The following is a 25,918-nucleotide window of genomic DNA, read 5'->3' on the forward strand; positions in this document are numbered from 1 at the left end:
TGCACACTGCCCCATATTACCTAAGTGTCTAACAGCAAAACAACAGTTCAAAATATCACCAGCTCCAAACAGGTCTCTACTTCCTTGGAGTATCCTTGAACATGTCCTCTCTCTCCCTCATATCAGTGAGGAGTCAGTTTGTGGTCTATTGATGCATACACATACTATTTCGTTTAACTTTTGGTGGTGTGCTTCCCATTTGTACTTTGGTTCTACCCTGCAGAGAGTTTCTTTAGATTTTTATTTTTTATGTTACAGTATTTGGTACAACAAGTGTATACTGAATGTGCCAAGTGCTCATGGCAACGTATGTTCCAAACAGCGACATTAAGTGAGACCAGGAGCTGGAACCAATCTATATACACCTGAACTGCCCAACACTGTGGCATTTAATTTCAAAAGGGGGAACTATACAAAAATGAGGGGGTTAGTCAGACAAAAGTTAAAAGGTACAGTGACTAAAGTGAAATCCCTGCAAGTTGCATGGGCCCTTTTTAAAGGCACCATAATAGAGGCCCAACTTCAATGTATACCCCAAATTAAGAAAAACAGTAAAAGAACTAAAAAAGAGCCACCGTGGCTTAACAACCATGTAAAAGAAGCAGTGAGAGATAAAAAGACTTCCTTTAAAAGGTGGAAGTCAAATCCTAGTGAGGCAAATAGAAAGGAACACAAACACTGCCAACTTAAGTGCAAGAGTGCAATAAGAAAAGCCAAAAAGGAGTTTGAAGAACGACTAGCCAAAAACTCTAAAGGTAATAACAAAATGTTTTTTTTAAGTACATCAGAAGCAGGAAGCCTGCTAAACAACCAGTGGGGCCCCTTGACGATCAAAATACAAAAGGAGCGCTTAAAGACGATAAAGTCATTGCGGAGAAACTAAATGGATTCTTTGCTTCAGTCTTCACGGCTGAGGATGTTAGGGAGATTCCCAAACCTGAGCTGGCTTTTGTAGGTGACGAATCTGAGGAACTGTCACAGATTGAAGTGTCACTAGAGGAGGTTTTGGAATTAATTGATAAACTCAACATTAACAAGTCACTGGGACCAGATGGCATTCACCCAAGAGTTCTGAAAGAACTCGAATGTGAAGTTGCGGAACTATTAACTAAGGTTTGTAACCTGTCCTTTAAATCGGCTTCGGTACCCAATGACTGGAAGTTAGCTAATGTAACGCCAATATTTAAAAAGGGCTCTAGGGGTGATCCCGGCAATTACAGACCGGTAAGTTTAACGGCAGTACCGGGCAAATAAGTTGAAACAATAGTTAAGAATAAAATTGTCAGACACATAGAAAAACATAAACTGTTGAACAGTCAACATGGTTTCTGTAAAGGGAAATCGTGTCTTACTAACCTATTAGAGTTCTTTGAAGGGGTCAACAAACATGTGGACAAGGGGGATCCAGTGGACATAGTGTACTTAGATTTCCAGAAAGCCTTTGACAAGGTCCGTCACCAAAGGCTCTTATGTAAATTAAGCTGTCATGGGATAAAAGGGAAGGTCCTTTCATGGATTGAGAACTGGTTAAAGGACAGGGAACAAAGGGTAGGAATTAATGGTAAATTCTCAGAATGGAGAGGGGTAACTAGTGGTGTTCCCCAGGGGTCAGTCCTAGGACCAATCCTATTCAATTTATTCATAAATGATCTGGAGAAAGGGGTAAACAGTGAGGTGGCAAAGTTTGCAGATGATACTAAACTGCTCAAGATAGTTAAGACCAAAGCAGATAGTGAAGAACTTCAAAAAGATCTCACAAAACTAAGTGATTGGGCAACAAAATGGCAAATGAAATTTAATGTGGATAAATGTAAAGTAATGCACATTGGAAAAAATAATCCCAACTATACATACAACATGATGGGGGCTAATTTAGCTACAACGAGTAAGGAAAAAGATCTTGGAGTCATCGTGGATAGTTGTCTGAAGATGTCCACGCAGTGTGCAGAGGCGGTCAAAAAAGCAAACAGGATGTTAGGAATCATTAAAAAGGGGATAGAAAATAAGACTGAGAATATATTATTGCCCTTATATAAATCCATGGTACGCCCACATCTCGAATACTGTGTACAGATGTGGTCTCCTCACCTCAAAAAAGATATTCTAGCACTAGAAAAGGTTCAGAAAAGGGCAACTAAAATGATTAGGGGTTTGGAGAGGGTCCCATACGAGGAAAGATTAAAGAGACTAGGACTCTTCAGCTTGGAAAAGAGAAGACTAAAGGGGGATATGATCGAGGTATATAAAATCATGAGTGATGTGGAGAAAGTGGATAAGGAAAAGTTATTTACTTAATCCCATAATTCAAGAACTAGGGGTCAGCAAATGAAATTAATAGGCAGCAGGTTTAAAACAAATAAAAGGAAGTTCTTCTTCACGCAGCACATAGTCAACTTGTGGAACTCCTTACCTGAGGAGGTTGTGAAGGCTAGGACTATAACAATGTTTAAAAGGGGACTGGATAAATTCATGGTGGCTAAATCCATAAATGGCTATTAGCTAGGATGGGTAAGAATGGTGTCCCTAGCCTCTGTTCATCAGAGGATGGAGAGAGATCTCTTGATCATTGCCTGTTAGGTTCACTCCCTCTGGGGCACCTGGCATTGGCCACTGTCGGTAGACAGATACTGGGCTAGATGGACCTTTGGTCTGACCCAGTATGGCTATTCTTATGTTCTTATATTCTGTTTAGATGTTGTAGTGAACTCTTAGTTTAATGCTGAGTGTGCAGAAATGGAACCTTGGAAAAACAACTGCAAAATGGGGTTCCTATGGCTCCCTAATGATGCTGCTTGTGTATGATGCAACAGACAAGGGAATCGAATAGCATGGGCCCCAATTCTGTTGCTCTTTACACACGTTGCGAGAACCTCTTTCATATTACTGTAGAGTTATAGCACTGGTAAGAACTGGTACTGATTTGTCCTAGAAATTAACTCCATTTGCCTGCGATTCTACCACTAAACACTAGCCTTCAGAGTGCAGGATTGTATACCATCAGCTACAAACCCTCCTCCCCTTCCCCCAGTCCATTCCCAAATGTCAAATAATGACTTGCTATTGTCATGGTGTCACTGGGGGCTGCTGCTGCACCCCCCACCTCCAAACATGTGCTGCCATACCCAGTCTCAGCTGAGGTTTATTCTTTTATAACAAAGTTAAGCAGAAGGCAGCCTTAAGCCAATACCTGGCCCCCAGGATTCAGGGCCGCTCCTCCCAGGGGTCTCTGGCACTCCAGCTACTGGCAGCTTCCTTGCCTTGTCCAGGTCTGCTTCCCTCTCTTCCTGGAAGCCCTGGTCCCCTTGCTCCAGGGACCCACCACAGGAGCTGGCTCCAGGGGTGGCTGGTTTGAATAATTTTTGGTGGTGCCCAGAATGGGGCCAAGTCCTGCCACACCACACCTGCCTTGTAAGCCAATATATAATTTTTAAAATAAATGTAAAAATGAGGGCTCTAGGGTGGGGCTGGTGATGAGGGGTTTGGGAGGGGCTCAGGCAGAGGGTTGGGGTGCAGGGGAGAGAGCTGTGCGGCTGGGGATGAGAGGTTCATGGTACAGGAGAGGGATCAGGGCTGGGGAAGAGGGTTGGGGTGCAGCGGGATGAGGGGTCTAGCTGGGGATGTGGGCTCTGGGATGGGGAGTTTGGGGTGGTCAGTCTGCCCCGGGACTGGGGCCAAAGAGGAGGACTCCCCCCAGCCCTCTCCCCACCAGCAGCAGTGAGCTCTGGGGGAGGGGCCTCCCTTTCCCCCCCTAGCAGCATACTCACCTCACACCACTGTCACTGCATGTGATCCTAAGGCCCCTCTCAGGTCCAGGAAACCCCTACTTTTGGTGGGTGCCAGGGTGGGTGGGGGCTGCCATCATGTATGTGCCTCCTCCCCTGCTGCTGCCCCTCACTGTAGGCTCACTGGGGGTGGGGGATGGGCCTGCCTCTCACGCAGCGTGGGGCAGGAGTCATGACTGCGGGCGCGGGAGCCCCCTGTGCTGGTGGAGGGTCTCGCCGGAAAAGGGAAGGGTCAGAGTTGGAAGGGCAGGGTCAGAGTTGATGCTGGGAGCCGGCAGAGCAGAACGTAGTGCAGAGCTGCAGGGGGCAGCTGCCCACTTGAGGCAGGAACATTCCGGGGCCCAGGGGAGGCACACGGGGGCAGCAGGTGGGGGCCGGGGAGAGACCCAGCTCCAACCATTGGTGGAGCTGGGGCCCTGGGCCCTGAATATTTCTGGAGCCTGGGCACCATGGGCCCATATAACTCACCGCCCCTGGCTGGCTCCACTCCAGTGTGACCTCTATTGACCACAGCTCAGCCTGTCTCAGTCCCTCCTCCCTCAGCTGCCTACCAGCAGCCCTTTATAGGCCCTGGTGTAGCCCAGCCCCCTTTAATTAGCTGGATGAGGCTCACCTGCTCCAGTCTAGGGAAGCTGGGCTCAGTCTATCTGCAGAGACCTGCTACCCTGTGACACCTGGTAAAGAGGTAAGGAAATCTGAACTAGTGCCAGATGAGAATTGATCAAGAACCAATGGAGCACAGGATCTCTGAAGCAATGGGGTTTGTTTACATGGTGACTAGTCCACTGTAGCTATTCCAGGCTAGCTCCCCACATAGACACACTCATTCTTTACTGAGAGTGCCTTTTTGTGGTTTAGCTTGATCTTCAGTAGACACGCCCTAGGTCAGAGAGGATTTGACTTCACAGAGAATATGGAAGAGGAGGAACAAAAGTTGATTTCCATGGTTATTTGCAGTGCTCTGTTTTGGTTCCTCTTCACCCCTCACAACCTGCAGAACCAGGGTCCCGCTGCAACAGGCACTTTACAAACATAAGGCAGTCCATGCCTAAAAGCACATGCCCTCTGAAGAGACCAAGAGGAGGGATGGGGAAGGGAGCAAGATGGTGGCACAGACAAGGCCAGCTTGTTTAGACTTTTTCTGTTTTATTTGTATCACAAAAATGTAAGTTAGGCAGTTTCCGACCAGATGGGCTTTCAGGGAAAAGGAAGGGATTGTCGGGGGAAGAGACGGGAAGGAAATAGATGGGCTGAAGTTCAATAGAGGGCATATTTTTACCTGTGGACTTGATCTTCTGGCTAGGCTGCATGGTGCTGTCTTCATGGTCTATTGGCTGACTAGACAGTGAGAAGATCCAGATCTCTGCTACTTTGGCCGTGGTTTCCTTGATGTTACTGAAAAGGCTCAGAACCTGGCCTCCTTCAGTCGGGTGCTGCATCACCTGGGATTGGGGAAGTAACAGTCTTTTATTTAAATATGGTGGGCCTGATTCCCATCCACTAACATTGGAAAAGTTATTTAATGAGTTAGTCTGGGTATGCAAGAAGGCTCAAATGCCTGGGTCTAGAACAGGGGCGGGCAAACAGGGGAGGGCCGCATTGGGTTTTGGAAATTGTATGGAGGACTGGTTAGGGGACATGGGCCGGGCCCCCCCCTGCTTCTTGCCCCCTGACGGCCCCCCCCCGGGACCTCTGCCCCATCCACTCCCCACCGCTCCCTGTCCCCGAACCCCAACTGCCCTCCCGGACCTCTACTACCCCATCCAACCCCCTTCCTTCCTGACTGCCCCCAGACCCCTGCCCCATCCAACCACCCCTTTTCCATACCCTGACTGCCCCCCGCCGCCCCATCCCTCCTCCCGCCATCCTGGCTGCCCCCTCAACCCCTGCCCCCATTCAACCCGTTTCCCCACCCTCTGACTGCCCTGACCCCTATCCATACACCCACCCCCTGCCCACCACCCTGAACTCCCCTGCCCTCTATCCAACCCTCTCCCCCCCCACCGCTCCCTGCCCCCTTACTGCGCTGCCTGGAGCATCAGTGGCTGGTGCAGCACAGACCACTGGGTCAGGCCGGGTTCTACAGCGGCACTGCCTCAGGAGCTCGCAGCCCCGCTGCCCAGAGCATTGCACCAGTGGCGGGGCGAGCTCATGCTGCAGGGGAGGGGGAACAGCAGGGGAGGGTCCTGAGCTCCTGGCTAGCCTCCCAAGCCAGGAGCTCAGGGGCCGGGCAGGAGGGTCCTGCGGGCGATATTTTGCCCACTTCTAGTCTAGAAGAACAACCAGTTATAGACACTATTTAATGCTATTTTAGAATTTACTTGGCTATCAACTCAAGGAAGCAGCAGGGACAGAAGATTTCAGTTTGACATGTGATCAGATCATACTGAAGCATGTTATTGCATTACCTTCATTATGATTCTGTTAGCTTGCCAGGGTACTAATTTTAGTGATCATTAAGTTATCCAACTCATGAATTCCTAAACAAAAATCCTCCAAATCTACTTTAAAGCCAGCTGAAGAAACCATCCGCAGTGACCTTTCCCTGGACAATCACATTAGGTGCTCTATAGAACAAATTGAAAAAAGCAAGTCCCTGCCCCATACAGCTGGCAACCTAGATGTGACAATGAAAACTGGTCAAAGCACAGGCAAAAGGACATCTTTGTGGCTCTGTAAAAAATGGGATTTGCTTCTTCATTCTTTGCCACTTTCAACATGATGATGATCACACCTTCCTCATATAGATTCTCTTCTAGGCTTCCAAGACTGTCCCTCTTGTGCTCTTCCCACCCATCCAAATACCCTTTCAATAGCACCTCCCCTCCTGGTCTTTACCAGTGTGCCTCAGGACTCTATATCTGGGCCCCTTCCTATTCTCCACCTTCCCCCCGCAGGTCACCTCATCCACTCAAGGCTTCAACTGGCCACCTTTATGCTGGTGACTCACCGGTCTACCCCTCCTACCCTTAACCTATCTGTTCAGTTTTGCATCTGACATCAGCAGGGAGAAGAAAAAAAACCTCTTGTAAGAATTAAGAAACTAAAAATTCCAGGACGTACTATTTATAGGGTGCTTTATCAGAAACTGGATGATTAAGTTTGTCAGCAGTGAATTTTAAAAAAATTCCAATCTCTTTTAGGTTCAAAACACATTGCAAATACCTCACAGATATTTAGCATTTTCATATCCTCTGCTGTCAGAAGTAACAGAACAGTAAGAAAAAGTATTATATTTCAACAGTGAATGCTTAACATTTTAAAGAGATTTGCTCGTAAGCTTGAATGCTGCCCCTATTTTTTAGTTTAATTTCCAATTATTGACAATGAACCAAACATGATACAAGACAAAAACAAAAAGGCCAAAAATTAGGATTTCACTGAAACTCAAATGCAGTAGTGAAAAAGTATTTTGATTTAAAAGCACAATTCACACAAAATAAATCTGTAAATAAAATCAATCAATTATCTAATATCACAACAATCTAGCATGATTGCAGTGTTAAACCATTTCATTTTGCAATAAATTCTCCACTGATGGAACTAAATTTATGGAATGAAATTTTCTGGAAGATTTCTATGCTAAGCGTAGTATGGCAGGTTTCTGCTACACAATGCTTCTAACACTATATTTTTAATATTTACAAGTGCACAGCTGCGTAGATTAGGGAATAAAAATTAGAGTGGAGCTAACTGAAGTTCAGGGGATACCCCTAAGCATCTCCCGCAACTACTGATTCAAAGTTGAAAGTCAGCTTGCTTTGGTCATCTGCTTTCCATGAATATTCAAGCAATCAAGTTGTATTAACAAGAATGACCATGAAAAGTAAGCTTCAAGATTTCAGTGCCTGAAAATGGTGGAAATTATACAATCATTGTGGACTATCACCACCCACATGCAAAAAGAGGCAGAATTAAGATTGCATAGGCTACTTGGATTTCAGCATTTGCTAACTTTGAAATGCTTGACTTTGCAACCTTAATGTATTTGGATAGAGTAAGATAAAATGTGCTATTTATGTTCAAGAATTCAAGAAACAGACATATGTTAGCTCAACTGAATTAAATTTACTGCATCTTTGGTTGACTGTTCTGGCGCATTATTATTTCAGAATATTTATTAGAAGTCTTTAAACTCTTGTGCCAAAGTGTGTTTTAAAGACAAGGGGAACGATAGCATATTTGGGTAAAGTACCTGGAACTGAGCCCGAACCTTAAAAACGCTAAGAGAAATAAGCCAGTCCTTGCTTCTCCTACTTATATTTTATAGAAAATACACAGCATTTATTACTTTATATTATTTCCATTAACACTCTTGCCCTATAAAACTTGGTACACTTGAAAAGTGACACACACATGAAAGCCATCTAGGTACTTTTCTCAGAAAAGAATGGTAGCCTTGGATTTAAACTGAGGATAAAGGGCATATGCTGACTCCATCCGAACGCTTTGAGTTGTGTTGATGAACATCTACCTCGGCCATGTTGATGCAGCCCACTGCTAAAGTCTTGTAGCCCAGAATCGTTCGGTTTTTGTATCGCTTCCTCCTTTGCAGCATGATCTGAAGCTTGTTGCCTTCTCTTTTCAAGAAGTGAGGATACTGAAGTTAGAATACAATTTGAAAAAAATGTTATACTTCTTGTCACTAGCTTCCAACTTACAGCTGACACACTCTTGTGCTCGTTAAGGTTAAATACCTTGCCCAGTCCCAGTGCTTTTAAAGATGTTTACAGTTCACCTAATCTTTTGTTCTAGGAGTAGCAGCAGCAGCTGACAACTCTGCACTGGTTCCAAGGAAGGCCAAGCTTTAGGTACTTCTGACTGAAAACTCTTGGCTAGTTTTTACAGCCAAACATTCTCTTTTCACCACTCTGTTCATTTTGCCCTCACAACACTGAAGAATGCAAAATAATTACTCAGCTTACAAAAACAGCTCTGCAGAAATGCTTTCAATGGGTCTCTAACAGAACATGAGCTTGTGTTTGGGTGGCTGGTAAGAGAAATCTGTTCATGTAAACCTCAATTGACGTATGTACATTATACAGGAAAGGAACTGGCCCAGCCAATCACAGCACAGGGAGGCCTGATCCTTAACTGTACGTTTATTTCTCATGTAAGCAACTTCCTGAATGGCAGGCGTTTTATGTGCACAATGTCCTCATTGTTATTTCTCAGTAGACAATCTGAATCCCTGCGTGCTGTCTTGCTGACAGCTATTTGCAAGAGTGCAGAGATGTGTAACCACTAGGGCTGTTGATTATTCACAGTTAACTCACGCGATTAACTCAAAGATTAATCACAGTTTCAATTGCACTGTTGAATAGAATACCAATTGAAATGTATTAAATATTTTCAAATATATTGATTTTAATTACAACACAATACAAAGTGTACACTGCTCACTTTAGATTATTTTTATTACAAATATTTGCACTGTAAAAATGATTAACAAAAGAAATAGTATTTTTTAATTCACCACATACAAGTAGTGTAGTACAATCTCTTTATCGTGGAAGTGCAACTTACCAATGTAGATTTTTTGTTGCATAACTGTACTCAAAACCAAAACAATGTAAAACTTTAGAGCAGGGGTGGGCAAACTTTTTGACCTGAGGGCCACATCTGGGTATGGAAGTTTTATGGCAAGCCATGAATGCTCATGAAATTGGGTTTGGGGTGCAGGAGGGGATGATGGCTCTGGCTGGGGGTGCGGACTCTGGGGTGGGGCCAGAAATGAGGAGTTAAAGGTGCAGGAAGGGGCTCAGGGCTGGGGCAGGAGGTTTGGATGCAGGCGGGGGGAGATGAGGGTTCGGGATGTAGGAGGGTGCTCCAGGCTAAGACCGAGGAGTTCAGAGGGTGGGGCGGGGGTTGGGGCACAAAGGTTCCAAGCTGTAGATGCTGGCTCTGTAGTGGGGCAGGCATTTGGGGTGCAGGACGGTGCTCCAGGCAGGATTGAGGGGTTCTGCAGGTGGGAGGGGGATCAGGGCTGGGGGTTGGGGCCCAGGAGGGGGTCAGGGATGCAGGCTCTGCGCGTTGCTCATCTCAAGCAACTCCTGGAAGCAGCAGCAGCATGTCCCGCCTCCAGCTCCTATGCAGAGGCGTGGCCAGGTGGCTCTGTGTGCTGCCCTGTCCGCAGGCACCACCCCTGCAGCTCCCACTGGCCAGAGTTCCTGGCCAATGGGAGCTGCAGGGTTGGCGCTTGGGGTGGGGGAAGCACGCGGAGACCCCTGGCTGCCCCTACGCATAGGAGCCAGAAAGGGGACATTGCTTCTGGTAGGCACGTGGAGCACCCCCCAACCCCGCTCCCCAGGTGGAGTGCGAGAGTGGGGCAAGCCCCAGATCCTGCTCCCAAGCGTGGAGCTTGAGGGATGGATAAAATCGGCTGGCAGGCCAGATGTGGCCCGCAGGCTGTAGTTTGCCCACCCCTGCTTTAGAACCCACAAGTGCACTCAGTCCTACTGCTTGTTTGTCTTTGCGTTGGCTGAACAAGTTTGTTTACATTTACAGGAGATAATGCTGCCCACTTATTTACAATGTAAACTGAAAGTGAAAACAGGAGTTCACATTGCACTTTTTTAGCCAGCACTGCAAGGTATTTACTTGCCAGATATACTAAACATTCGTATGCCCCTTCATGCTTTGGCCACCATTCCAGAGGGCATGTCTCCATGCTGATGACGCTTGTTAAAAAAAAAAAGTGTTAATTAAATTTGTGACTGAACTCCTTGAAGGAGAATTGTATGCCTCCTGCTCTGTTTTACCCGCATCCTGCCATATATTTCCTGTTATGGTAGTCTCTGATGATGACCCAGCACCTGTTCGTTTTAAAAACGCCTTCATTGCAGATCTGACAAAATGCAAAGAAGGTACCAATGTGAGATTTCTAAAGACAGCTACAGCACTCGACCCAAGATTTAAGAATCTGAAGTGCTGTCCAAAATCTGAGAGGGACGAAGTTCACACCATGCTTTCAGAAGTCTTAAAAAAGCAACACTGAGATGCGGAAACTACAGAACCCAAACCATCAAAAAAGAAAATCAACCGTCTGCTGGTGGCATCTGACTCAGATGATGAAAATGAACATGCATCGGGTGGCACTACTTTGGATTGTTATCAAGCAGAACCCGTCATCAGCATGGACACATGTCCTCTGGAATGGTGGTTGAAGCACGAAGGGAGATATGAATATTTAGCGCATCTGGCTCATAAATATCTTGCAACGCTGGCTACAAAAGTGCCATGCGAATGCCTGTTCTCACTTTCAGGTGACACTGTAAACAAGAAGCGGGCAGCATTAACTCCTGCAAATGTAACCAAACTTGTTTGTCTGAGTGATTGGCTGACCAAGAAGTAGGGCTGAATGGACTTGTAGGCTCTAAAGTTTTACATTGTTTTATTTTTGAATGCAGTTTTTTCCCCTACATAATTCTACATTTGTAAGTTGTACTTTCATGATAAAGACATTGCATTACAGTACTTGTATTAGGTGAACTGAAAAATACTATTTTCTTTTTTTTTTTTTTAAAGTGCAAATATATTTAATCAAAAATAATAATATAAAGTGAGCACTGTCAACTTTGTACTGTGTTGTAATTGAAATCAATATATTTGAAAATGTAGAAAACATCCAAAAATATTTAAATAAATGGCATTCTACTATTGTTTAACTGTGATTAATTTTTTTAATCGCTTGACAGCCTTACTAACCACACAATGGTTCTCTCTCAAGAGCCAATCCTGCACCTCACAGGTGCTGACAGGCCTGGCAGAGTCTGGCTTGTTCTTCAGGGTGACAGAGTTGTGTCCTGTCATCACCAGCAAGGCCAGGCAGTGTGACTCAGGTGCTGTCAGGATTAATACCAACGTTTGGGTTTTGTTTTTAGTAACTACACGGCTGTTCCTGCTGAGAACTCTTGGCCTTCACTTCAGGGCCAAGTATCATCTATGGGAATTTCCTTTCTGAAGTGTCTGACACACTGAGACCCAGGGGTGGCAGGATACCCAGCAAAACACCTTGTGGTTCACGTGTTCTGGAAAGGCTGGGCCCCGGGAGTTTGTGTCAGTACGCAAGATCCGGTTTTTTTATGAAGTAATAAACTTATTTAAAATGGAGTCTGTACACATAGAAAAGCACCTTCTCACATAAGAATACAGTACACACAGAAGAACAGCCAGGTTGCAAAGTTAAGCATTTGACCTGCCTGGGCATATGCATTATGATACAGTATTTAAATACATGATCACATAATTTTTCTACTGCGCCACATTCAGTGCACAGGATGGACTCTGCTCACAGAATGAGTAGCCACACAATGTTTTTTCCTTGTTGTTCAATGTATGCAGTAAATTAGCCCTGGGCCACACTATTCAAACCCTACTCTGAAAATACAATTATGAATTGCCTTGTGGGTTTTTCCATGGTGATCATCACTAATGTATGTGAAACACTCAGATACTATAATGAATTTATTTTCACAATACCTTTGTGAAATGAGCAATGCTATTATCTCCATTTTACAGATGGGGAACTGAAGTATCAAGAAACTAAGGTCAAGAGTATCCATGAATTTTAGGTCCCCAATTTGAGATGCCTAGGACCTGATTTTTCAGAGTACTTAGCATTATACATCACTTCATGCATTCAAAGCACAGCTCTGCACTTCAAAGCACTTCTGCAAATCAGACCACAGAGCTCAAGTCAGGCACCAAGAAAATGAGGAACATAATTAGAAATCACGTCTTAAACAACTTGCTTCTGCCACAGAGTTGCTGGGCAAGGATAGAATCCAGCTTTCCAGAGCAGCATTCAACTGCGCTAACCAAACTCTCCTCCCCCCTGCCTCATTCACCATATACCTTCAAACTTCTGCAACAACCAAGGCAGAGGCCCTATAGACTACAGCCTCCTTCGTTACACAGGCCTGATTCATCCTGAGAGCACCATCCATCCTGTGCACTGAATGAGGCAGAGGCGATGCAGAAAAAAAGTATGTGATCATGTAATTGGAGACTAAAAATGTATATTCACAGATGGGCTGTGCAACCCTAAACCAGTCCCCCTGAATTCAGGCATATCCTAAATTTTGAGTTTGAATTTGCAACCTGAATGTTCTTTTAATGTAGCATGTTTGTGTGTAAGTAATTTCCTAGGTTTTTAGAAAGCAAAACTGGAAAAAGGAAAATCCATCATGTGGCATCCTACTGATATCAACATGGGTCATCAGTAGGTTGGAACTTTAGATCCATCGAACAGACCTCTGCAACTTGAACGAACGACTAATAGTAATAAGTTGCCATCCTCTGGATCAGTTCTGGAAAGGTGGCAAAGTTATCTTTTCCCTTTGATGGGAAACGTTAAGAGCTTTATTTTTAAAAAGCAAGCACAGTGTTTGCAGAATCCAAAGTTGCCAAGTGACTAACAATCAGAGAACTCCTCGTGTGTGCCTGTGGTTCTTGTTTTCCTCCTGTTCTAAAGCAGGTTCCAGTCCTGACTCTAGCAGAAGGGATTTTATGCAGCCTCCCAGTTACCCCTTCTGTAAAACATGAGGGATGACGCTAGTCTAAGGTAGGAGGCCTGGTTTGTGGTAAGGGCTATTGAGTGCCTAGAATTAACAGCAGTCAGTGGAAGAGCTGTACTAGACCACATGGCCTCCTGCCAGCTCCCAGCCAGGAGGCTGCTCTCCATGTGTGGCATTCCTTGTAATTGAGGAGCAGTCACTTATTCTCCCACAAAGGTACCCCAGAGCAGTAGGAAGAGAGTGAGCAGAGAAAGTAGCCCATCCCTCAGACCTAGCAGAAGGTGGTGATGGGGGAGCCTGGAAAAGCTAGCAGGAAATCCAAGGCCACCCCAGGAGCATCTGTGGAGAAGAGTGCTGGAGGATTTTGGAGATGGAGAGGAAAGGGCAGGCCAGCCTGAGGCAGCTGCTCCAATTATACGGCTTTCTTCATTCTATTCATCCCTCATAGACTGCCTGGCTCCTATCTCTGCTCCCCTTCACCCCCAGGCCTGCCCTGTCTGCCCCCAACCCCCATGCCTGCATCCATACTGGGCCACTTCCTCCTCCCTCCACATTGCCTCCATGCTAGCAAGGAGAGCAAAGCAAGCACAGGAAAAAGCCTTCCTGCTGTGCGCAGTGCCTGGGCCTGCAACAGCCCCAACAACCAGGAGCAGCAATTGAAAAGACGGTTACTCACCGTTGTAACTGTTGTTCTTCGAGATGCGTTGCTCATATCCATTCCAGTTAGGTGCGCGCGCCGCGTGCACGTTCGTTGGAAGATTTTTTACCCTAGCAACACTCGGTGGGTCGGCTGGGCGCCCCCTGGAGTGGCGCCGCTATGGCACCGGATATATACCCCTGCCGACCCATCCGCCCCTCAGTTCCTTCTTGCCGGCTACTCCGACAGTGGGGAAGGAGGGCGGGTCTGGAATGGATATGAGCAACACATCTCAAAGAACAACAGTTACAACGGTGAGTAACCGTCTTTTCTTCTTCGAGTGATTGCTCATATGCATTCCAGTTAGGTGATTCCCAAGCCTTACGTAGGCGGTGGGGTCAGAGTGAGATGTTGCAGAATGCAAAACTGCTGAGCCAAAGGCTGCATCATCTCTGGACTCTTGGACCAATGAGGCAAAGGTGTGGACCGAGGACCAGGTAGTTGCACGACACATCCCCTGGAAGGGTATGTGAGCCAGGAAGGCAGCAGAGAAGCCTGAGCCCTGGTGGAATGTGCAGTAAAGTGGCTCGATGGAACATGGGCCAAATCACAGGAGGTGCGGATGTACGACGTCATCTAAGATGAAATCCTCTAGGAGGAAACAGGTATGCCCTTCGTCTGGTATGCCAGTACGACAGAGATTTGGGGGCGTTACGAAAGGGCTTTGTCCGCTCAATATAGATTGCGAGCGCCCTACGGACGTCTAGGGAGGGCAATTGTTGCTCCCTTCGCGATGAGTGTGGCTTCAGAAAGAAGACCGGAAGGAAGATATCCTGGTTGATATGAAAGGCCGACACCACCTTAAGGAGGAAGGCTGGACGTGGTCACAACTGCCCTTGTCCTTGAGAAACACAGTATGCCGTGGGTCCATCGTGAGAGCCTGAAGCTCAGAGACTCGTCTGGCCGATGGAAAGGCTACAAGGAAAAACTGTCTTCCAGGACAGGTATATCAGCGAACATGTTGACAGTGGCTCGAATGGGGCAGTCATAAAACTGGTTAAAACCAGGTTGAAGACCCAGGTTTTGGTGGGGGCCAACTGGGGTGTATAAATGCTCCAAGCCCTTGAGGAACCTAGAAACCACAAGGTGTAAGAATACGGAGTGGCCACTCTCCACTGGGTGGAAGGTAGAGATGGCTGCCAAGTGTACCCTTAATGATGACCGTGCCAGGCGCTGCTGTTTGAGAGACCAGAGGTAGTCCAAGATGGAATGGATCGGGACCTCGGTGGGAGAAACATTGTGCGTTTTTAGCAGCAGGAGAAACGTTTCCACTTGGCCAGATACGTTAACCGAGTGGAAGGTTTCCTACCACCCAGGAGAATCCTGTAGAACCAAGGCAGAACAACGTAACTCGGATCGGTTTAGCCACGCAGCAGCCATGCTGTGAGGTGCAGGGATTGCAGGTCTGGGTGGTGAAGCTTGCCGTGATCCTGCGTTATGAGGTCTGGGCAAAGAGGCAGGGGAATAGGGTTGGCTACCGACAAGTGTAGCAACCTGGTGTACCAGTGCTGCCTGGGTCACGCTGGAGTGATCATAATCAGGTGCGCTCTGTCCCTGCAGAGTTTTAGCAGGACCCTGTGAACCAGCGGGAACGGTGGAAAAGCGTACAGCAGATGGCTCATCCACAGCATCAGAAAAGCATCCAAGATCGAGCCCTGGGAGAGGCCTTGGAATGAGGAGAACTCTCTCTTTCTGTTCTCGTGAAAGCGAAGAGGGCTATGCGGGGAAAGCCCCACTTCCAGAAAACGGAATGGATAACGTCCGGAGGAATCGACCACTTGTGAGACAGGAAGGATCTGCTGAGGCAATCCGCCAGAATGTTCCGGACCCCTGGGAGAAAGGATGCTACCAGGTCTATCGAGTGGGCTGTGCAGGAGTCCCGGAGCTGGATAGCTCTCTGCAAAGAGGGGAGGACCGTGCTCCTCCGTACTTGTTTATGTAATACACGGCCGTTGTGTTGTCCGTGAACACCGAGACACAATGGCCTTGCAGGTGCTGCTGAAACGCCTGGTACACAAGGCAGACTGCTCTCAGCTCTCGGACATTGATGTGCAAGGCCAGCTCTTGAGCCGACTGAAGGCCGTGAGTGCGAAACTGACCCAGGTGAGCACCCCAGCCGAGAGATGGGGTGTCCGTCATGAGGGACCCCGAGGGGTGAGGTGGATGGAACAGCATCCCTGGATACACCAGGGAGGGCGTCGACTCCCAGTCGAGGGAGCCTAGGATGCTCTGGGGGAACGAGACGACCATGAGTATGCTGTCTCTGCCCGGGTGGTACACCGAGGTGAGCACGATTGAAGTGGACGGAGGCGAAGCCTGGCATGTTTGGTTACAAACGTGCAGGCAGCCATGTGACTCAGGAAACCTAGGCAAGTGCGAGCCAAAGTTGTCGGGAAGGTCCGTAGACCTTGTATAATTGTTACCATTGCCTGAAACCGAGGCTGAGGTAAGCAGGCTCTGGCGAGACTGGAGTCCAGGATGGCCCCAATGAATTCTATTCCCTGTGTGGGAATCAGAGTGGATTTTTCTATATTGATCATCAGGCCTAGACGCAGGAATAGGTCCGTGTCGATGCCCACATGACTGGTAACTTGGGCCCCGGTGGTCCCTCGAATGAGCCAATCGTCTAGATACGGAGAACGTGTATCTGACGGTGGCGGAGAGAGGCGGCGACTACAGCCATGCACTTTGAATACACTTGGGCTGTATAGAGGCCAACCGGGAGGACCGTAAACTGGAAATGACGACGGTTGGCCACAAACCGGGGGTACCTTCTGTGTGGAGGAGAAATGGCGACGTGAAAATACGCACCCTTCATATCGAGGGCGGCATACCAGTCTCCGGGATCCAAGGATGGGATGACAGTCCCCATGGATACCATGCGGAACTTCAGCTGTATCATGAACTTGTTGAGTTCCCGCAGGTCTAGGATAGGTCTGAGACCTCCCTTCGCCAGGGGATTAGGAATTAGTGGGAGTAGAACCCTTTGCCCCTTTCGTCCTTAGGTACCTCCTCTATAGCTCCGATGGAGAGGAGCATCCGCACCTCTTGCAAGAGGAATCGCTCATGAGAGGGGTCCCTAAGAGGGACGAGGATGGATAGACTTTTGCCCCATTGGTGGTTAGACCCTAATTTTGGCTCCTTTGGGGTCCTGATTGACGCCTACGACCGCCTAAGCCACGCCCGCTGGCAAAGCCCTGTCTTTGTCTAGGCGCAGGGTAATGGCGGTGAGGCTGGGGATGGAAAGGTCGGCGCTGAAGCACCGGCGTGTGCATGCCGAGAGAGAGAGAGCACAAAGTGACCCTGCTGCCCCCCTTTAGGCTTTGCAGCCTAGGGCCAGTTTTTTCGGAGAACAGGCCTTTGCCATTGAAGGGCAAGTCCTGTATAGTGTGCAGCAGCTGCGAGGGAAGGCTCGATAACTGGAGCCATGAAATGCGCCTCGTGGCAACACCCGAGGCCAGAGTCGTGGCTGCGGAGTCAGCTGCATCCAACAAGGCCTGGAGGGAAGCTCTCACCAGCTTCTTCCTTTCTTCCAGGAGGGCATCGAACTCTTGACGGGAGTTCTGAGGAACCGACTCTGTAAATTTGCCCACTGCCGCCCATAGTAGCGGCTAAACAGGGCTTGCTGGTTTGCTACGCGAAGTTGCAGGGCCCCTGCCGAGTACATCTTCCGGCCCAGTAAGACCATTCGCCTAGCCTCCTTGGATTTAGGGGCTGGTGCCTGCTGGCCATGGCGCTCCGTCTCATTGACGGACTGGACGACAAGGGAGCAGGGGGGACGATGTACATATAGGTACCTGTAGCCCCTGGAGGATACCATGTACATGTGTTCGACTGCCCTGCCCGCGGGATAGTGGCTGGAGACTGCCAGATGGTATCCTGATTGGCCTTGACCGCGGAATGAACGGTAGGGCCACTCTAGTGGGGGCGACAGCCGACAGAATGTCTACGACCGCATCCTGTATCTCCGAGACTTCCTCCACTTGGAGATTCATATTGAGTGCCACCCATCTCAGGAGGTCCTGATGGGCCCCCAAGTCGATTAGAGAAGGGCCCGAGGAGTACGCTCCTGCCACCGCCTCATCTGGGGAGGAGGAAGAAGAAAGGCCGGGGACAAGCGGGTACTGTGTGGGCTCGCGGCCCTGGATGACCTCCTGATCCTTGGGGACTGGGAGTCCAGTGGCTGAACCGGGGTTTCCTCTGTACCGGTTGGAGGGGGACGACTAACTGTCGCCTCTGGTACCCAGTGCTCTGACGGAACAGAGCGCGATGGGATCACAGGTAGGCCTTTGGCCTGATGGCACGCTCAAGATGTGCAGGGTGACCACTGATGGGGGTCAGGGTCCTGGGGCTGGGGCACCTGGAAGACTCTGGTGTGCACATCCGAATCACAGTCCTGCACGTATGAACTGCCCGCGCAGGACGACACTGATGCATGTTTGGATGGCCATGGAGGAGCTGAAAAGCCCTGGCAGAGTCTCCCTCTCTAGCTGACGTCACTCGACGCGGCACCGGGAATTGGTACTGGGAGGCATACCGGTACCGGGAGCGAGAACAGGACCTGCGACCGGAGCGGTGCCGGGAGGTCGACTGAGATCTCGAGGCTCAACATCAGGAGTGGCTACGGGAGTCTAGTGCTTGGAGCGGTGCTGGGAGCTGGATCAGCGCTGAGTGTACCGGGCCGGTGAACGGGACGCTGATCGGTGCCGTGAGTACGACCGGTACCGAAGTGGAGAATGGTGCCGGGACTGTGAGCGGCATCGGCACCTGGATTGGCGACGGGACCGAAAACAGCTGCGGGACCGCGATCGTGAACGGTGCCGCTCTGCGGTGCCGACATGGGGTGGTCTGATCAAGGCAGGCTTGCCGATCGACTATATAACCCGCACCAGCGGTGCTGGGGATTGAGGCAGCGCAGGCGCTGTCATTGCAATCAACTCCCTCGCCGTGGAAAATGTCTCTGGTGTGGAGGGAATAGTGAGCTCAACCATGGCTCGCACCGGGGAGCTTTCAGGCACCGGACTTGACGGCTCTTGCGTGGCCGGAGGCGACGGTGCCAATATTGTCGGTGCCACGACAGGTATCAGTGCCGGGCAGTCCGACTTAGAATAGTGCTCGGGCTGCGGAGCAGGCGACTTGGACGCAGCAGGACTCTTGTGCCTCTTCATCCTCCAGGAGAGGGATCCGAGCGGATGTCGGTGCCGGCGACAGCCGGTGCCAAAAAGCCTTGGCGGTACCGGCGATCCGGTGCCGAGGGAGCGGTTCTTGAAAACTGACCAACGCTCAATGCCGAGGGCGGAGGAGTAAGAGCTGCCTCTCTTAGGAGCTGCTTAAGATGAAAGTCCTGCTCCCCTTTTGTTCTCGGCTTAAAGGCCTTACAAATGCAGCACTTATCTGTTAGGTGAGATTCCTCGAGGCACTTAAAAAAGGATCTCTTGTCGGCATCGGCTTATGGCTGGCCGAGCACGGTTTGAAACCCTGTGAACCGGGCATAGTACCCGGCACCGGGTGCGGGGAAGGGGATAATCCCCGAACCCCTGTGAACTATACACTAACTATACTACAAACGAATAAAGTTAACTACCACTATATAAATCTGAACTATATATACAGAATTAACGAGAGAAACTACGAGTAGCTAGGAAAGTGGAGGTCAGCGAAGCCGCACTCCACTGTTCCAACGACCGACACGGGCGGTAAGAAGGAACTGAGGGGCGGATGGGTCGGCAGGGGTATATATCCGGCGCCATAGCGGCGCCACTCCAGGGTGCGCCCAGCCGATCCACCAAGTGTTGCTAGGGTAAAAATCTTCCGACGAACGTGCGCGCGGCGCGCACACACATAACTGGAATGCATATGAGCAATCACTTGAAGAAGAAGGGAAAGCTTTTCAGTCCTGCAGCACTACTGGATGCATGAGATCCAAGCTAGGTAACAGACTGCATGCAGGAGAGGAATAATGTCATATACCCCAATGCAGGACATTCTGCGTTTCTGCTGGAGGGAACACTGCTGCTGCTGAGCAGGATGCTCTCTGTGCATTCTGGGAGTTCGTGCATGCTCAGTACAGACAATTTTCAGAGATTTTAGATGCCAGCCTCAAACTCCACTAAGCATATGGAAACTACCATTTTCAGAAGCTTATAACTTGCCCATATCCAACTGATTTCCACGGGAACAGAAAAATGTACCTCCCACTCCAATGCTAGCCCTGTCAAGTTTAAAATCCTTGCTCCAAAGCATGGAGATGCTAGAGCTTCTCAAAACAGTTGTAAGAATTTAACATTGAAAAGACAAAAGACGGTTACTCACCGTAGTAACTGTTGTTCTTCGAGATGTGTGCTCCTATCCATTCCATGTAGGTGTGTGCGCCGCGCGTGCACGGCTCTTCGGAACATTTTTACCCTAGCAACTCCAGCGGGCCGGCTGAGCGCCCCCTGGAGTGGCGCCGCTATGGCGCTGGATATATACCCCAGCCGGCCCGTCCGCTCCTCAGTTCCTTCTTACCGCCCGTGACGGCCAGTTGGAACAGTGGAGTGCTCCTTTACCTCCACAGCCCTAGCGTTTCTCTATTTCCTACGTGTACATAGTTGGTTACGTTAGTTTAGTTGTTAGATTAGTTGAATAAGTTTAGTTAGATATAGTATAGTAAGGGAATTAGGGGGGTTTAGCCCCTCTTCTTCCACAACCAGTGCGGGCTCATGCCCAAGGCACCGGGGTTTAAGCCCTGTGCGGCTTGCCAGCGGCACATGCCTGTCGGGGACCCGCATGACTCCTGCCTGCGCTGCCTTGGGGAGACCCATCGTCCAGATAAGTGTCCCATCTGCACGGCGTTTAAGCCGAGAACTAGAAAGGAGCGGGACACTCGCCTAAAGCAGCTCCTTATGGAGGCGACACTTCAACCTCCCGCGCCGACCCCAGCGGCACCGAAGTCATCATCGGCACGCAGCGCACCTGCGGCCCCGAGCCGCTCCGGTACAGAGACTGCTCGAGCTCCGCAACCGGCACCGGCGTCCCGGCACCATTCCCTCTCTCCAGCGAGGAAACGGAAGACGGCGCAGACGGCCTCTAAGCCGCATGCTCCGGGACCGCTTGCCCAGCCACCACCGGCGCCTCCGGTACTGGCTGCGGCGGTGCACAAACCGTGCACGGTACCGTCGACTCCGGCGCCGCAAGAGCCGTTGAGTCCGGTACCACCCTGCTCCCCGGTGCCAACCGCGGTTGAGCTACAGCTCCCGTCCACGCCCGAGACCTTCTCAACGGCGAGAGAGCTCATCGAGCTCACAGAGGCACCGAGCCTCCAGCCCCCGGCACCGCGACTCCCGAAGCCGCTCCCGACGTCGTTGGTCGAGGTCACGGTCGAGCTCCCGGCACCGGTTGAGCTCCCGGCACCGCAACAGTGGCTGGTCCCGCTCTCCATCCCGGCACCGCGATGACCGACACCAATCCTCAGCACCGCCCAGGGACATACCGTCGGCATCCACGGCGCAATCTTTCAGAGTCTCTGCCCCGCCTTGGCCTTCTCGTCAGCCCTCAGTCGCCTCTCAGGCGGGCAGCGGGAGAGATCTCCGGGCCGACCCCCAAGGCCAGGACCACGGACTGCAGCAGTGGGGTTTTTGGGTCCCCTGGGCCTACCACGAGCCTCAAGGACTCCCCTTTCCCCCGAGGCACGTGGGCGCCGAACATAGGGTGCCGGAAGCCACGGTGAACAGACCTCCCCCATCACCACCGGGTGAGGCCCCGTCGCCACCTCGTCCCGCAGAGCATTCAGGGTCCGAGGCGGCTTCACACCCCCTGGAAGAACCAGCTCCAGAATCGGTGATCCAGGGTCTGTCCTCATCATCCTCACCAGATGAGGCGGTGGCGGGGGCTTCTACAGCAGACCCCCCTCCTATTGACTTGCGGGCCCACCAAGACCTTCTTCGCCGGGTGGCAAAGGCTATCAACCTCCCCGTGGCGGAGGTCCCAGAGGATGACGACCCGGTGACCAACGTCATTGGAGCTGAGGCCCTGCTGCGGGTGGCCCTGCCCTTCATCCGCACCATACAGCGGAATGCCACTACCATCTGGCAGTCACCAGCGTCCGTCCCTCCCACCGCGCGTGGCGTGGAGCGCAAGTACTCAGTCTCGCCCACCGGATACGAGTACCTATATACGCACCCGACTCCGGACTCCCTCGTGCTACAGTCCGTAAAATGACCGGGAGAGGCATGGGCAGCCTGCTCCGGCGCCAAAATCCAAAGATGCACGGCGCATGGACCTATTGGGCCGGAAGGTCTATTCGGCGGGTGGCCTCCAGCTCTGGATTGCCAACCAGATGGCTCTTCTCGCTCGTTACACCTTTGACATCTTGGTGTCCCTGGCGAAATTTTCGGAGCTGATCCCAACAGCCTCTCGTCAGGAGTTCTCGGCCCTCCTGGAAGAAGGCAGAAAAACCTCTCGGTCCTCCATCCAGGCCGCTCTGGACTCGGTGGACTCAGAAGCAAGAACCCTGGCCTCAGGTGTGACCATGAGGCATATCTCCTGGCTGCAGTCCTCCACATTGCTGCCTGAGGTGCAGTACACCCTACAAGACCTCCCGTTCGACACTAAGGGTCTCTTCTCGGAGAAAACGGACTCCAGGATTCAGACCCTCAAAGATGGTCGGATTGCCATTCGCACCTTGGGGATGCACACACCGGCTACCCAGAGGAGGTCATTCCGGCAGCAGCCCTACCGGCCATTTACTCAGGCCCGGTCACGGCCGTATAATAGTCGGCGTGCTAACAGGTGCAACCAGACCCAGGCACCTTCCAAGGCCCCTCAAGGGCCCAAACAGGCCTTTTGATGGGACGCCCGAGGACGGCCCATCAGTCTCTTTCTCGGATCCTACCCCATTATTTTGCAACCGCCTTTCCCGCTTCCTTCCGGCGTGGTCCCAAATAACATCGGACAACTGGGTACTTCGTACTATCCAGTATGGTTACCGCCTTCAGTTTGTTTTGCCCCCTCCTTCCCACCCACCTTCCCCGTCCCTCTTCAGGGACCCCTCTCATGAGCAATTCCTCCTACAAGAGGTCGAGACTCTGTTGAGCTTGTGTGCCATAGAGGAGGTGCCGCACGACATGCGGACCAGGGGATTTTATTCCCGATATTTTCTCATCCCCAAGGCGAAAGGAGGTCTCCGACCCATACTAGACCTCCGGGAGCTCAACAGGTACCTGCTCAAGCTCAAGTTTCACATGGTCACCCTGGGGACCATCATTCCCTCCCTGGATCCGGGAGACTGGTTTGCCGCCCTCGATATGAAGGACGCGTACTTCCATGTCGCGATTTACCCTCCCCATCGACGCTACCTGCGCTTCGTGGTCAACAGCGCGCACTACCAGTTTGCGGTGCTACCCTTCGGCCTGTCCACCGCGCCAAGGGTCTTTACCAAGTGCATGGCAGTTGTTGCCGCAGCCCTCCACCGTCGTCGCATACACGTCTACCCGTATCTCGACGACTGGCTGGTTTGCGGGACATCCCAACAGCTGGTAATGGACCAGATGACAGAAATACTATCCCTATTTCGGCTCCTGGGCCTTCTCATCAATGCCTAGAAGTCCACTTTAGCTCCATCGCAACGAGTGGAGTTCATCGGAGCGGTCCTCGACTCCAGTTTGGCCAGGGCCTGCCTCCCTCGATCTCGGCACCAGACAATGGTCTCCATCATCCGAGACCTACACACCTTTCCCACTACAACGGTTCGGTCCTGCCTATGCCTCCTGGGCCACATGGCGTCCTGCACATTCGTGACCACGCACGCCAGGCTGCGCCTTCGCCCATTTCAATCTTGGCTAGCGTCGGTGTACTGCCCGCATCGCAACCCCATAGACATGGTGGTCACGGTCACGAAGCCAACCCTCGATTCACTCAGCTGGTGGCTGGACCCAGAGGTCGTGTGTGCAGAAGTCCCGTTCCGCCCTCCTCGCCCATCCGTCACCCTGACCACGGATGCCTTGGCGTTGGGATGGGGGGCTCACCTGGGCGACCGTCACACCCAGGGTCTCTGGTCGCCCCAAGAGCTCTCCCTCCACATCCCTCCGGGAGCTGCGAGCAATCCGCTTGGCGTGTCTCGCCTTCCGCGCCCGTCTGCAAGGCCGCTGCGGGGCGGTGTTCACGGACAACACGACGGCGATGTTCTATGTGAACAAGCAGGGCGGAGCCCGCTCCTCCCTGCTCTGCAAGGAAGCGATGCTCCTGTGGGACTTCTGCGTGACCTACTCGATTCGCCTGGAAGCGTCCTTTCTTCCAGGAGCGCAGAACACGCTGGCCGACCATCTCAGCAGGTCGTTCCTCTCCCACGAGTGGTCTCTTCGTCCGGATGTGGTGCTCACAATTTTCCGGAGGTGGGGGTTTCCCCAGATAGACCTGTTTGCCTCCAAGGAGAACAGGAAGTGCCACCTGTTTTGTTCGTACCAGGGTCGCTCCCCAGGCTCCCTGTCGGACGCGCGAGCCGGCTGGGGTATATATCCAGCGCCATAGCGGCGCCACTCCAGGGGGCGCCCAGCTGGCCCGCCGGAGTTGCTAGGGTAAAAATGTTCCGAAGAACCGTGCACGCGCTGTGCGCACACCTACATGGAATGCATAGGAGCAATCACTCGAAGAACCACCTAATTTTCTCCAGTCTTGATCTTAGAAGTTGCTGGACCATTTTTGCTGAAATGTTGCAAAATATTCAGCCTGAGGCAGAAACTCCATCACATGGAAAATTTCAATCCAAATGGTTTTTTAGCTTATAATGAAAAAGCACTGACTACAGGTGCCATTGCCAGAACTGCCTATAATTATTTCAGAGGAACATTTACATTAAGACTTGTTAAAACAAGTATATCAGAACTTGGTTTAATGCAAAAATCAGATGAGCACATTCACTTTGGACTTTACTATGTTACCTGTAGTGAAAAAGTTAGTGCAAGTTCAGTTTCCACATGTCCGCTTGGTGGCAGCACAATTTCATGAGACCGTAGTATTCGCTTCGAGCCCTACACAGAAACAAAACCTGGTTAGGTAAAGGTCAGAGTATCAGTTCAGGCTTGTTCCTTTCACCCTTTGGGAACTGGCTAGTGCCAGTTTGGATGCGATCACTAGGGTGCACTCTTGCAGACAGCAGGGTTTGTGGTGAAAAGATTAGAACCTCAGTGTTCCAAACACCTCAGGAATGGAGGTTGCTGATAACTCAAATGTTCGTAACTCTGAACAAAACATTATGGTTGTTCTTTGAAAAGTTTACAACTGAACATTGACTTAATACAGCTTTGAAACTTTACTATGCAGAAAAAAATGCTCCTTTCCCTTTTATATAGTAGTTTACATTTAACACAGTACTGTACTGGATTTGCTTCTCCCACCCGTTGCTGCTTCCTGATTGTGTACTTACAGTCCGAAATTAGGTGTGCAGTTGACTGGTCAGTTTGTAACTCTGGTGTTTGTAACCCTGAGGTTCTGCTGTATGGTGTTGCTGGATGGAAGCTAAACCTAGTCCAGCTTGAAGCTAGTTGTGCTCTGCTCCTTGACACCATCTACACCCTGCCCCCAGCCACCCTTTCCCTTGTGTTGCCTCCCCTGTTGCCAAACCCATTTCTACACCAGGCAGCACCAAAGGAAGCAGCAGCTTCTACCAGCAGAGCAGGGACACAGAGGGGCTCTATGCTGAGCAGCAGACAGGCTGCAAGAATGAAGTGGGATCCCTGTTCAGGGATAGAGGCCTATTCAAACAGCCATCATGGGTGCCAGTAAAGAGGAGATGAGGCCTCATCTGAAAGAAACAGAGGTAGCTGCAGGAATGGCTCATGTGCCACATGGTGGGAGCACCCCAGACTAGTACCATTTATTGAGGACATGGGAACTTCTCCTTAGGAATCTATGGGCAAAGTGATTATAACAGTAGTGTATGGCAA

At 50.4% G+C, this 25,918-nt stretch overlaps 1 protein-coding gene across 7 annotated transcripts in view; it reads right to left on the bottom strand.

The window, feature by feature from the left end:
* The window catches only part of PACS2 (phosphofurin acidic cluster sorting protein 2), a 191,518-nt gene that overhangs the window by 106,269 nt on the left and 59,331 nt on the right, over window positions 1–25,918 (bottom strand). For 6 of the 7 annotated variants that reach the window (XM_039483786.1, XM_039483782.1, XM_039483781.1 and 3 more), the window contains 3 exons: window positions 24,914–25,003; window positions 8,257–8,382; window positions 5,062–5,224 (listed from right to left, as the gene is read on the bottom strand). In XM_039483786.1, the coding sequence (XP_039339720.1) occupies window positions 5,062–5,224; window positions 8,257–8,382; window positions 24,914–25,003 (379 nt within the window). The remainder of the gene's footprint in view (window positions 1–5,061; window positions 5,225–8,256; window positions 8,383–24,913; window positions 25,004–25,918) is intronic. The other variant, XM_039483783.1, reaches the window with a different exon arrangement.

The sequence above is a fragment of the Mauremys reevesii genome, linkage group 8 (assembly GCF_016161935.1).
Source record: "Mauremys reevesii isolate NIE-2019 linkage group 8, ASM1616193v1, whole genome shotgun sequence".
Taxonomy (NCBI): Eukaryota; Metazoa; Chordata; order Testudines; family Geoemydidae; genus Mauremys; species Mauremys reevesii.